At 39.0% G+C, this 15218-nt stretch overlaps 1 protein-coding gene across 3 annotated transcripts in view; it reads right to left on the bottom strand.

Annotated features, from left to right (window-relative positions):
- Positions 1-15218, bottom strand: part of ITGAM (integrin subunit alpha M) — a 46740-nt gene that overhangs the window by 21494 nt on the left and 10028 nt on the right. For all 3 annotated transcript variants that reach the window (XM_058569540.1, XM_058569541.1, XM_058569542.1), the window contains exons 7-10: positions 14946-15091; positions 14030-14183; positions 12854-13004; positions 11896-11969 (exon numbers count right to left, since the gene is read on the bottom strand). In XM_058569540.1, coding sequence (XP_058425523.1) covers positions 11896-11969; positions 12854-13004; positions 14030-14183; positions 14946-15091 — 525 coding nt within the window. The remainder of the gene's footprint in view (positions 1-11895; positions 11970-12853; positions 13005-14029; positions 14184-14945; positions 15092-15218) is intronic.

The following is a 15218-nucleotide window of genomic DNA, read 5'->3' on the forward strand; positions in this document are numbered from 1 at the left end:
GGGAGTTAAAGAGTAGAGCTTTCAGACAGAGGTCAAACTAAAGAGACCATCAATTCTGTATAGAAGAAGAAAGGACCAGAGAAGGACTACTAAAACACTGAGAAAAAAAAAGTTAAAAAATGGCAGTAAGTACATACTTATCAATAGCTACTTTAAACGTCAATGGACTAAACGCTCCAATTAAAAGGCATAGGGTGGCTGACTGGATAAAAAAACAAGACCCATATATATGCTGCATACAAGAGACACACTTCAGACCTAAAGACACTCACAAACTGAAAGTGAAGGGATGGAAAAAAATACTCTACGCAAATGGCAATGAAAAGAAAGCTGGGGTAGCAGTACTCATATCAGACAAAATAGACTTTAAAACAAAAACTGTAAAAAGAGACACAGAAGGGCATTACATAATGATCAATCCATAATTCATAATGATCAATCCAATCATTACATAATGATCAAGGGAACAATCCAACAAGAGGATATAACACTTGTAAATATCTACGCACCCAATATAGGTGCACCTAAATATATAAAGCAATTATTAACAGACATAAAAACAGAAATAGACAGTAACACAATAATAGCAGTGGACTTTAACACTCCACTTACACCAATGGATAGATCATCCAAACAGAAGATCAATACAAAAACATTGGCCTTAAATGACACACTAGAACAGATGGACCTAGTAGATATATATCGAGCATTCCATCCAAAAACCGAAGAATACACGTTCTTTTCAAATGCACATGGAACATTCTCCAGGATTGATCACACATTAGGCCACAAAACAAGTCTCCATAAATTTAAGAAGATTGAAATAATACCAAGCATCTTTTCTGACCACAACGGTATGAAACTAGAAATCAACTATAGGAAGAAAATCAGAAAAGCCACAAATACGTGGAGATTAAACAAAATGCTACCGAACAACGACTGGGTCAATGAAGAAATCAAAAAATACCTGGAGACAAATGAAAATGAAAATACGACATGCCAGAATTTATGGGATACAGCAAAAGCAGTTCTAAGAGGCAAGTTTATAGCAATACAGGCCTATCTCAACAAACAAGAAAAATCTCAAATAAACAATCTAACAATGCACCTGAAGGAACTGGAAAAAGAAGAACAAACAAAGCCCAAAATCAGTAGAAGAAGGGAAATAATAAAAATCAGAGCAAAAATAAATGAAATAGAGACCAAAAAAACAATAGAAAAAATTAATAAAACCAAGAGCTGGTTCTTTGAAAAGATAAACAAAATTGACAAACCTTTAGCTAGACTCACCAAGAAAAAAAGAGAGAAGGCACAAATAAGTAAAATCAGAAATGAAAGAGGAGAAATTACAACAGACACCTTAGAAATACAAAAGATTATAAGAGAATACTATGAAAAGCTATATGCCAACCAATTCGACAACCTGGAAGAAATAAATAAATTCTTAGAATCATACAACCTTCCAAAACTGGATCAAGAAGAAGTAGAGAATTTGAATAGACCAATTACCAGTAAGGAGATCGAAACAGTAATCAAAAACATCCCCAAAAATAAAAGTCCAGGACCAGACAGCTTCCCTGCTGAATTCTACCAAACATTCAAAGAAGACTTAATACCTATCCTTCTCAAACTCTTCCAAAAAATTGAGGAGGGGGGGAAGCTCCCTAACTCATTCTACGAAGCTGACATTACCCTGATACCAAAACCAGACAAGGACAACACAAAAAAAGAAAATTACAGGCCAATATCACTGATGAACATCAATGCAAAAATCCTCAACAAAATACTAGCTAATCACATACAACAATACGTTAAAAAGATTATACACCATGATCAAGTGGGATTTATTCCAGGTATGCAGGGATGGTTCAACATTCTCAAATCAATCAACGTAATACACCACATTAATAAAATGAAGAATAAAAATCACATGATCATCTCAATAGATGCAGAGAAAGCATTTGACAAGATACAGCATCCATTTATGATAAAAACCCTGAATAAAATGGGTATAGAAGCAAAGTGCCTCAATATAGTAAAGGCCATATATGAGAAACCCACAGCTAATATCATCCTCAATGGTGAAAAACTGAAAGCTATCCCTCTAAGAACGGGAACCAAACAAGGATGCCCACTATCACTACTTCTATTTAACATAGTACTGGAAGTCCTAGCCAGGGCAATCAGGCAAGAGAAAGAAATAAAAGTGATCCAAATTGGAAAGGAAGAAGTGAAACTGTCACTGTTTGCAGATGATGTAATTTTATATATAGAAAACCCTGAAGAATACACCAGAAAACTTTTAGAAGTAATAAACGAATATGGTAAAGTTGCAGGATACAAAATCAACATACAAAAATCAGTTGCATTTCTATACACTAACAACGAAATAGCAGAAAGATAAATTAAGAATACCATCCCATTTACAATTGCAACAAAAAGAATAAGATACCTAGGAATAAACTCAACCAAAGAGGTGAAAGAGCTGTACACAGAAAACTGTAAAACATTGCTGAAAGAAATTGAAGAAGACACAAAGAAATGGAAAGATATTCCGTGCTCTTGGATTGGAAGAATTAACATAGGTAAGATGTCCATACTTCCTAAAGCAATCTATAGATTCAATGCAATCCCTATCAAAGTTCCAACAACATTTTTCACAGAAATAGAACAAAGAATCCTAAAATTTATATGGAACAACAAAAGACCCCGAATAGCTAAAGGAATCCTGAGAAAAAAGAACAAAGCTGGAGGTATCACACTCCCTGATTTCAAAATATACTACAAAGCTATAGTAACCAAAACAGCATGGTACTGGCACAAAAACAGACACACAGATCAATGGAATAGAATTGAAAGCCCAGAAATAAACCCACACATCTACGGACAGCTAATCTTTGACAAAGGAGCCAAGAACATACAATGGAGAAAAGAAAGTCTCTTCAACAAATGGTGTTGGGAAAACTGGATAGCCACATGCAAAAAAATGAAAGTAGACCTCTACCTTACACCATACACAAAAATTAACTCCAAATGGATTAAAGACTTGAATGTAAGACCTGAAACTATGAAACTTCCAGAAGAAAACATAGGCAGTACGCTCTTCGACATTGGTCTTAGCGACATATTTTCAAGCACCAGGTCTGACTGGGCAAGAGAAACAATAGAAAAAATAAACAAATGGGACTACATCAAACTAAAAAGCTTCTGCACAGCAAAGGAAACCATCAACAAAACGAAAAGACAACCTAACAATTGGGAGAAGATATTTGCAAACCATACATCTGATAAGGGCTTAATCTCCAAAATATATAAAGAACTCAGGCATCTCAACAACAAAAAAACTACCAACCCAATTAAAAAATGGGCAAAAGACCTGAACAGACATTTCTCCAAAGAAGATATACAGATGGCCAACAGACACATGAAAAGATGTTCAAAATCATTAACTATCAGGGAAATGCAAATCAAAACTACAATGAGATATCACCTCATGCCCGTCAGAATGGCTATAATTAACAAGACAGGAAACAACAAGTGTTGGAGAGGATGCGGAGAGAAGGGAACTCTCATACACTGCTGGTGGGAGTGCAAACTGATGCAGCTACTATGGAAAACAGTATGGAGATTCCTCAAATATCAAGGATAGAACTACCATATGATCCAGCTATTCCACTGCTGGGTATTTACCCAAAGAACTTGAAAACACCAATGCATAAAGATACATGCACCCTTGTGTTCATTGCAGCGTTATTCACAATAGCCAAGACTTGGAAGCAACCTAAGTGCCCATCAAGGGACGAATAGATAAAGAAGATGTGGTATATATACACAATGGAATACTACTCAGCCATAAGAAACGATGAAATCCAGCCATTTGTGACAACATGGATGGACATTGAGGGTATTATGCAAAGTGAAATAAGTCAGAGGGAGAAGGTCAAATACCGTATGATTTCCTTCATTAAGTAGTAGATAATAACAACAATAAACAAACACATAGAGACAGAGATTGGATTGGTGGTTACCAGAGGGGAAGGGGGGAGAGGGGAGGGTGAAAGGGATAATTCGGCACATGTGTGTGGTGATGGGTTGTAATTAGTATTTGGGTGGTGAACATGATGTAATCTATGCAGAAATAGAAGTATAATGATGTACACCTGAAATTTATACAATGTTATAAACCAATGTAAAAAAAATAAATAGACTATAGCCTATAAAAAATATATACATATACATATATATATATATATATATATAAAGAACTCATACAACTCAAGAGCAAAAAAACAAACAATGCAATTAAAAAATGGGCAGAGGATGTGAATACACATTTTTCCAAAGAAGACATAAAGATAGCCAACACATACGTGAAAAGGTGCTCAACATCACTAATTATCACAGAAATGCAAATCGAAACTACAATGAGATATCATCTCACATCTCTTAGAACGACTATCCTCAGAAAGACAAGAAACAACAAGTGTTGGCAAGCATGTGGAGAAAAGGAAACCCTTCTACACTGTTAGCGGGAATGTATTTTGGTACAGCCACTATGGAAAACAGTATGGAGGTTCCTCAAAAAATTGAAAACAGAACTACCATATGATCCAGCAATTCCACTTCTGGGTATTTATCTGAAGGAAATGAAAACACTAACTTGAAAAGATATATGCATTCCATGTTCCTTGCAGCATTATTTACAACAGCCAAGACATGGAAACAACCTAAGAGTCCATCAATCGATGAATGGATAAAGAAAATGTGATATATATAAATACAAAAATATATTCTATATGTATATAAAATCCATCGTGTGTATATATAGATTATTTTATAATCCATATATAATTATATAGAGAATTATATATAAAATTATATATAATAAAGTATATTATATAAATTATAAAATACATTAAATAATTATAAAATAATCTATATATACTGTATGTATATATATATACACAATAGAATATAATTCAACCATAAAAAAGAAATCTTGTCATTTGCGACACGATGGATGGACTTTGAGAGCATTATGCTAAGTGAAATATGTCAGAGAACGACAAATACCATATGATCTCACTTATATGTGGAAGCTAAAAAGAAAAAAACAACAAGCTCACAGATACAGAGGACAGATTGGTAGGTTGCCAGAGGTGGGGGCAGGGGGTGAAAGTGGCCAAAAAGTACAAACTTCCACTTATAAAATAAATAAATCCTGGGGATGTAATGTACAGCGTGGTGACTATAGTTAATAATACTGTATTGTATATTTGAAGGTTGCGAAGAGAGTAGATCTTAAAAGTTGCCATCATGGGCCGACCCAGTGGTGTAGAAGTTAAGTTCACACACTCCACTTAGGTGGCCCGGGGTTTGCAGTTTCGGATTCCAGGTGCAGACCTACGCACTGTTTATCAAGCCATGCTGTGGCAGGCATTACACATATAAACTAGAGGAAGATGGGCAGAGATGTTAGCCCAGGGCCAATCTTCCTCAGCAAAAAAGAAAGGAGGAGGATTGGCAACAGATGTTAGCTCAGGGAGAATCTTCCTCACTAAATAAATAAATAAAGTTTGTTTAAAAAAAAAGTTCCCATCACAAGAAAAATAAATTTGTAACTATGCATGGTGATAGATGTTAACTAGACTTATTGTAATCATTTCACAATATATACATATATCAAACTATTATGGTGTATACCTGAAGCTAATACCATGTCACACATCAATTATATCTCAAAAAAAAAAAAAAAAAGAACAGGGAGTGACGTCAGCATCATGGCGGAGTGAGCTTTCCTGTAAACTCTCCCCAGATAAGATACAACAAAAATGACATTCACATACCAACAAAGGACATTCACACAACACAAAAGGAAGTCTGAGAGACCCACGCAGCCACACATCTGAGAGTGGCCGTGCTGGAGCCCCAGGAGGAAGTGGGGAGAGGTAAGGAGAAATCCTCCCCATCCCCAGCCGATCAGCAACTTGGGTCCGCGCGGCTCCCAGAGAGGGGGGAGGGGGGGCCTTCTGCAGGAAAACTGTTGCTCTCTAAGTTCTCTCACAGCCTGTGGGAAACTCCCACACAGAGGAGTCTGAACTGTTGTGGGGGTGTCCTCAACATCTGAGTACCCCAAGAGAGCAGATAGCAAGGGAAGAAGGAGGCAAAAGAAAGAGCCCCCCCCCCCCCCCCCCGCACAGCCAGCACTTCAACTGAGCCAGTGAGCCAGAGTGCGTGCGAATTGCAGTGGTCTCAGAATACACAGCCCTTGACCCCCACCCAGTGGCGGCAGGTGGAAACTGCAACCAGATATTGTTAGGATGAGGAGAAACAAGCTAAATTCAGCAGGCATGAGGCAAAAATATATTAAATCTCCAGACCAGGAGGAAAATGACAGGCACCCAGAAATCAACCCTGAAGGCACAGAAATTTATAACCTAAATGACAGAGAATTCAAAATAGCTATCATAAAAAAGCTCAATGAATTACAAGAAAACACAGATAAACAATTCAATGATATCAAGAATTTCTTCACAAAAGAGATTGAAACCATTAAGAAAAACCAATCAGCATTGTTGGAGATGAAAAACACAATGGAGGAGATAAAGGAAAATCTTGAATCTTTAAAGAACAGAGCTGACAATATGGAGGAAAGAATTAGCATTATTGAGGATAGGAATGCAGATATGCTCCAGATGGAGGAGGAGAGAGAACTAAGACTAAAAAGAAATGAAGAAATTCTCCGAGAAATATCTGACTCAATTAGGAAATGCAACATAAGAATTATAGGTATTCCTGAGGGAGAAGAGAGGGAAAAAGGAACAGAGAGCTTATTCAAGGAAATAATAGCAGAGAACTTCCCAAATCTGGGGAAGGAGCTGGAAATACCAGTAAATGAAGCCAATAGATCACCTAAATATATCAACAGGAAAAGGCCCTCTCCAAGGCATATAGTAGTAAAGCTGGCGAAAGTCAATGACAAAGAAACAATATTAAGGGCAGCTAGACAAAAACAAAAAATAACATACAAAGGAACTCCCATCAGGCTCTCAGCAGATTTCTCAACAGAAACTTTACAGGCTAGGAGAGAGTGGAACGATATATTCAAAATTCTGAAAGACAAAAACTTTCAGCCAAGAATACTCTATCCAGCGAAAATATCCTTCAAATATGATGGAGAAATAATAACTTTCCCAGATAAAGAAAAGCTAGGGGAGTTCATGGCCACAAGACCCCCACTACAAGAAATGCTCAAGAAGGCCTTCATGCCTGCAAAAAAAAAAAAGAGCAAGGGAATACAAAGCTTTGAGCAAGAAGAAGAATAGGTAGACAAAATCAGAAAAAATAGTAGCTCTCTATCAGAATAGGTTAGCAAACAATTAAACACCAAAATCAAAGATCAAAGGAGGAAAACACCAAAAATAAATATAACCTCATCACTTTAAACACACACTCACAACACAAGATGGAATAAGTTGTGACAATAATAACTTAGAAGGGGAAGAGGAAAGGGATCAAATTGACTTAGTCCACGGAAATACCAGGTCATCAGATAACGGACTATCTCATCCACGAGATTTTTTATACAAACCTCAAGGTAAGCACTAAACAAATAATCAGAACAGAATCACATATAATAAATAAAGAGAAAACTAAAAGAGTCATCAGACAGAACTACCAAACTGAATTGGTAGTCCGAAACACACGGGACGAGAAACAAAAGAAGTGCAAAAGAATCAGAAAATAAGTGATAAAATAGCAACATTAAGCCCTCATATATCAATAATCACTCTAAATGTAAAGGGATTGAATTCTCCAATCAAAAGACACAGAGTGGCGGGATGGATTAAAAAGCAAGACCCAACAATATGCTGCCTCCAGGAAACACATCTCAACTCTAAAGACAAATACAGGCTCAGAGTGAAAGGGTGGAAGACAATACTCCAAGCCAATGGCAAACAAAAGAAAGCAGGTGTTGCCATACTTATATCAGACAAAGTAGACTTCAAGATAAAACAGGTAATGAGAGACAAAGAGGGGCAATATATAATGATAAAAGGGACACTCCACCAAGAAGATATATCAATTATAAATATATATGCACCCAACATAGGAGCACCAAAGTACATAAAGCAATTATTAACAAACCTAAAAGGAGATATTAACAACAACACAATAATAGTAGGGGATCTTAATACCCCACTTACATCAATGGATAGATCATCCAGACAAAAAATGAATAAGGAAATAGTGGACTTAAATGAAAAACTAGATGAGATGGACTTAATAGACATATACAGAGCACTCCATCCAAAAACAGCTGACTACACATTCTTCTCACGTGTGCATGGAACATTCTCAAGGATAGACCATATGTTGGGAAACAAGGCAAGCCTCTACAAATTTAAGAAGATTGAAATCATAACAAGCATCTTTTCTGACCATAATGCTATGAAACTAGAAATCAACTACAAGAAAATAACTGGGAAAGTGACAAAGATATGGAGATTAAACAACATGCTACTGAACAACCAAGTGATCATTGATGAAATTAAAGGAGAAATCAAAAAATATCTGGAGATAAATGAAAATGAAAATATGCCATACCAACTCATATGGGATGCAGCAAAAGCAGTCCTGAGAGGGAAACTCATAGCAATACAGGCCCACCTTAACAAACAGGAAAAATCCCAAATAAGCAACCTCAAAGTACGCCTAGCAGAACTAGAAAAAGAAGAAGAAACAAAGCCCAGAGTCAGCAGAAGGAGAGAAATAATAAAAATTAGAGCAGAATTAAATGAAATTGAAACCAGAAAAACAATAGAAAGGATCAATGAAACAAAGAGTTGGTTCTTAGAGAAGATAAACAAAATTGACAAACCCTTAGCCAGACTCACTAAGAAAAAAAGAGAAAAGGCTCCGATAAATAAAATTAGAAATGAAAGAGGAGAAATTACAACGGACACCACAGAAATACAAAGGATTATAAGAGATTACTATGAAAAACTATATGCCAACAAATTGGACAATCTAGAAGAAATGGATAAATTCTTAGACTCATACAACCTCCCAAAACTGAACCAAGAAGAAATAGAGAATCTGAATAGACCAATCACAAGCAAAGAGATTGAAACAGTAATCAAAAATATCCAAAAAATTAAAGTCCAGGACCAGATGGCTTCTCCGGAGAATTTTACCAAACATTCAAAGACGATTTAATACCTATCCTTCTCAAACTATTCCAAAAAATAGAGGAAGATGGAACACTCCCCAACACATTCTACGAGGCCAACATCACCCTGATACCAAAGCCAGACAAAGACAATACAAAGAAGGAAAACTACAGGCCAATATCACTGATGAACGTGGATGCAAAAATTCTCAACAAAATATTGGCAAACCGAATACAGCAATATGTTAAAAAGATCATACACCATGACCAAGTGGGATTTACACCAGGGATGCAGGGATGGTTCAACATCCGCAAATCAATCAACGTGATACACCACATTAACAAAATGGGGAATAAAAACCACATGATCATCTCAATAGATGCAGAGAAGGCATTTGACAAGATTCAACATCCATTTATGATAAAAACTCTCAACAAAATGGGTATAGAAGGAAAGTACCTTAACATAATAAAGGCCATATATGACAAACCCACAGCCAACATCATACTCAACAGGGAAAGTCTGAAAGCCATTCCTCTGAGAACAGGAACAAGACAAGGGTGCCCACTCTCGCCACTCTTATTCAACATAGTACTGGAGGTTTTGGCCAGAGCAATTAGGCAAGAAAAAGGAATAAAAGGAATCCAAATAGGCAACGAAGAAGTGAAACTCTCATTATTTGCAGATGACATGATTTTATATATAGAAAGCCCTAAAGAATCCATTGGAAAACTATTAGAAATAATAAACAACTACAGCAAAGTTGCAGGGTACAAAATCAACTTACAAAAATCAGTCGCATTTTTGTACGCTAATAATGAACTAACAGAAAGAGAACTCAAAAAGATAATTCCATTTACAATCACAACAAAAAGAATAAAATATCTAGGAATAAATCTTACCAAGGAGGTGAAAGACCTGTACAATGAAAACTATAAGACATTATTGAAAGAAATCGATGATGACAAAAAGAAATGGAAAGATATCCCATGCACATGGATTGAAAGAATAAACATAGTTAAAATGTCTATATTACCTAAAGCAATCTACAGATTCAATGCAATCCCAATCAGAATCCCAAGGACATTCTTCACAGAAATAGAACAAAGAATACAAAAATTCATATGGGGCGCCAAAAGACCCCGAATAGCTAAAGCAGTCCTGAGAAAAAGGAACAAAGCTGGAGGCATCACAATCCCTGACTTCAAAACATGCTACAAAGCAATAGTAATCAAAACAGCATGGTACTGGTACAAAAACAGACACACAGATCAATGGAACAGAATTGAAAGCCCAGAAATAAAACCACACATCTATGGACAGCTGATCTTTGACAAAGGAGCTAAGAACATACAATGGAGAAAGGAAAGTCTCTTCAATAAATGGTGCTGGGAAAACTGGACAGCCACATGCAAAAGAATGAAAGTAGACCATCTGCTTTCGCCGTTCACAAAAATTAACTCAAAATGGATCAAAGATCTGAAGGTGAGACCTGAAACTATAACACTCCTAGAAGAAAATATAGGCAACACACTATTTGACATTGGTCATAAAGGAATCTTTTCGGATACCATGTCTACTCAGACAAGGGAAACTAAAGAAAAAATAAACAGGTGGGACTTTATCAGATTAAAGAGCTTCTACAAGGCAAATGAAACCAGGATCAAAATGAATAGACAACCCACCAGCTGGGAGAAAATATTTGCAAATCATATATCCGACAAGGGGTTAATCTCCACAATATATAAAGAACTCATACAACTGAACAACAAAAAAACAAAAAACCCAATCAAAAAATGGGCAGAGGAAATGAACAGACACTTCTCCAAAGAAGATATACAGATGGCCAATAGGCATATGAAAAGATGTTCAACATCACTAATCATCAGAGAAATGCAAATCAAAACTACACTAAGATATCACCTTACACCCGTTAGAATGGCTATAATCACCAAGACAAAAAACAACAAATGTTGGAGAGGTTGTGGAGAAACGGGAACCCTCATTCACTGCTGGTGGGAATGCAAACTGGTACAGCCTCTATGGAAAACAGTATGGAGATTCCTCAAAAAATTAAAAATAGAAATACCCTATGATCCAGCTATCCCACTACTGGGAATCTATCCAACTAACCTGAAATCAACAATCCAAAGAGACTTATGCACCCCTATGTTCATTGCAGCATTATTCACTATAGCCAAGAAGTGGAAGCAACCCAAGTGTCCCTCAACTGATGATTGGATAAAGAAGATGTGGTATATATATACAATGGAATACTACTCAGCCATCAAAAAAGACAAAATCGTCCCATTTGCAACAACATGGATGGACCTGGAGGGTATTATGTTAAGCGAAATAAGCCAGACAGAGAAAGACAAACACCACATGATCTCACTCATATGTGGAAGATAAACCAACACACAGACAGGGAGAACTGTGTGGTGGTTACCAGGGGCAAGGGGGCTGGGGGGTGGGCACAAGGGGTGAAGGGATGCATTTATATGGTGACTGACAAACAATAATGTACAACCAAAATTTCACAGTTATAAACTACTAAAACATCAATTAAAAAAAAAAAGAACAGGATTGACGAGGAAGGGAGAAAGGACCACTGCTATACCTCCCAACAAGTACCCATCACAAGGAAGAGCCTCCAAACCCTTGTGCCTCTTCTCTCCCTTCTTTTTGCCCCCTCCCCCCAATTTAATGAAGGACCACTTACAGAGGTGATGGCAGCACTGAACCCTTCCTGAGACATCTCATACTCAAAGGAGCTGGCACTTCCTGTCCGAGTACCTGTGAGGAGGAGAACTTTCTACATTAAAGAAAGCAGAAGAGGGCCGGCCCTGTGGCTTAGCTGTTAAGTGCGTGCGCTCTGCTGTTGGTGGCCCAGGTTCGGATCCCGGGCGCGCACTGACGCACCGCTTCTCTGGCCATGCTGAGGCAGCATCCCACATGTAGCAACTAGAAGGATGTGCAGCTATGACATACAACTATCTACTGGGGCTTTGGGGGAATAAATAAATACATAAAATTAAAAAAAAAAAAAGAAAGCAGAAGAGCCTAGAATGAGCTGGAAACTCAAATACTATGGTGGCCAGACAAAGAGATTCAGATAGAAGCTATGTTGAACTACACAGCATATGCCCCTTTTAAAGGGATGGTGGCTATTCGGCTCCAGCCACTTTTTGCCAAGTAGTAATGTGGCCCTCAAGGTATCTGATCTTCCAAGTTTTCAAAAGAAGCCATGAATCTAGATTGTATATGAACCTTCCCTCAATTTTTAAATTCTTTTATTCAACAAACACTTATTGAGCACCCTCTATATACCAGGCACTATTCTAGGCACTGGGGATACAGCAGTGAACCAAACAGACAAATGTTGGCAACACATCCAAATTTTTGGAAAAATACTGTCTGGGATTTGGCTCCGCTACCCTCCAATTTTTCAGCCTATAGCCAAAACTTGCAAATTTAGAGATAAAAGTCTAGATCCTTCAATTTCAAAGGAATTGCCCAAGAGAGGCCCGAGTTGCTGGAAACTGGAGGAAGTGGAGAGAGAGCTGATGATGAGGGTGAGAATACCAAGGATTAGGAGGTTCTAGTTTCTAGAGGGGAATACGTTTTGGGGTAATGGGCTGCCTCTGGAGCTGCTCCAGGAATACAGAACCCTAGCTCACCTTCGACTGCAAAAATCTTTTCCTGAAGTTGGTTCTGAATGGTCTTCAGAGCTTCAAAGTTATTCACTCGGAACACATGATCACGAGATGGCTTGGATGCAATGGTATTAAGCTCTTGGCGGGATTTCTCACTGTTGAAGGCATCTCCCACCTGTTACCAAGGAACAGAGGCTCAATCAGACACTGTCTAGGGGTAGAAGTCTCATCCAGCAAAGAAAATTCTTCAGGAAAGGAATCTGAAACAATATTTGTCAAATGAGGGAATACACCAGAAGGCCCCGGGGACAGGGCTGCCAACTATAGTAGAGCAGGTTGTACACTGCACAAGGCATTCTGTCAAGGGAGCAATTGGGGGCTGAAGCCCAGCCTTTTGTCCATTTGCTGGACACACCCAGGAGGGTGTGGGGTTGGCCTCTCCCAGAGAAAGGGAGCCTTTTTCTTTACATGAAGGTGTTCCCTACTTGCCACCCCATATACCTTTTTCTATGTCACACAAGGTACTGTGGTAGTTTGATTACACTGATGATCCCAACCCTTTACCACTTCCTGTACCCAAGCCCTTTTCCCACAACTTTGCTGTGCCCTCCTACTCTTGGCAGAGTAATCTGCCCCACTCATTGTCTCTGGGCTCAGCCATGTGTCTTGCTTTAGCCCATGGATGTTATCAAATGTGATGCTAACAGAGGCTAGAAAAGGTGCTTGCCACATTTCCACTTGCTCTTTTATTCCTCTGCCTTCACCATGAGGACATGCCCAGGCTAGCCCACTGGAGGATGAGACACTGGGAGCAGAAGAGCCAAATTATCCCAGCTGTTCCTGCCATTCCAGTCCAGCAGACAAAGCTGGCAACCCACAGAAATGGAGAGAGCCCAGCGAAGATCAGCAGAGTAGCCAACCAACCTGCAGCTGATCACAGACGCACGAGGGAGCCCAGCTGAGACCACAATTGCCCAGCTGACCAACAGACTCACTTACTGTTTTAAACCACTGAATTGGGAGATAGTTCGTTACACAATGATAGCATCATTGTGACGATAGTTAACAAATACAAGCACATGTGGGCTAGCAGTGATCCGTGCCCCACTTTGATTTCATCGATATTTGCAAATTGAAGGGAAGGTATATCCAACCGGAAACCCTCCACAGAAGCATCAGGCAGACAGCCTCATTTCCTACCCCAATGACATAGCGAATGACTCCCGCTTGGTCTGCCTCAGGGATGACATCCTCGTAACCCAAGGGATCGCCAAACTTTTCTCCATCCGTGATGACAACTAAGATCTTAAGAGCATTCTCCCGGGCTCCACTGCTGCTGTCAAACAGTTCTTTTCTGTCAGGGGAAAAGGAAGGACAAAGTAAAACGCAAGCAGACAGAGATACTCTCAGTGCCTGGGAGGGAATGTGGGTGTCCCAGACGCAGAGGCAGCTGAGCTCTCTCTAGGAGGGGCTTGGGATCCCATGGGATGAACACTGAGATGTGGCTGCCCCAAGACCTGGAAAGGCAGCAGCAGAGGGAGGGAAAGGAAGCCTTCACTGACTTAATATACTTTTGCATAGGTTGATTTTTTTTCAATTGAGTATTATCCCTTTTAAATTAAAAAACATTTTTTTAAAGAAGCTTAATTGGGCCTTCATCGAACCTCTCCTGGAACACTGCAACTGCTCTCCAGCTCATCTTCCTGCACTTTTGTACCAAACCCTACCCTCACCTCTACACACACACACACACACACACACACACACAGAGTGAACTTTCCAAAACAAGATGTGGTGACATCTCCCCACTGCTTAAAACTTTCAGTGGATCTCCACTGGCTCTTCAGTTGCCTATAGTGACCTGGCCTCAACCGATCTTTCTAGCCTCCCTCCAGCCTTCTCCTCTCCTCCCGCCTCTAGTCCCATCTTTACTTACAACTTGCTTTTTCATGAACATACCACGCATAATCCCTCCTCCAAACCTTTACTCATGCTGTTCCCTCCACGAGGAATACCCTTTACCCCATCCCTATCTAAACAACTCCCCTCATCATTCAAAACCTAGCTGAAAATATCACCTCCTCCTTCCATCCTAAGCAAAGAGGGAAGAGCTTACACTACTTTGAGGATTCCTGTGGCAGTGTGTGTCCTCCCAAACAGCTGTCTTATGGGCCTCACCAGCGCTCTCGGGTTAGGGTTGTTAGCGAAATCCTTGAAGGTGAAATGAGTCTGGAAGTCTTCAGAGTACTGCATCAAAGAGAACTGGGCAGAGGCACCTGGTGTTACACTGGAGAAGGTGCCTCTCCTCCCCCTCCACCATCTCCCAGCAAGCCCTACATAAATCTTGAAACACTCCAATCTCCCAATTCTCACTGCCCCCAATCCTTCT

The sequence above is a fragment of the Diceros bicornis genome, chromosome 26 (genome assembly GCF_020826845.1).
Source record: "Diceros bicornis minor isolate mBicDic1 chromosome 26, mDicBic1.mat.cur, whole genome shotgun sequence".
Taxonomy (NCBI): Eukaryota; Metazoa; Chordata; class Mammalia; order Perissodactyla; family Rhinocerotidae; genus Diceros; species Diceros bicornis.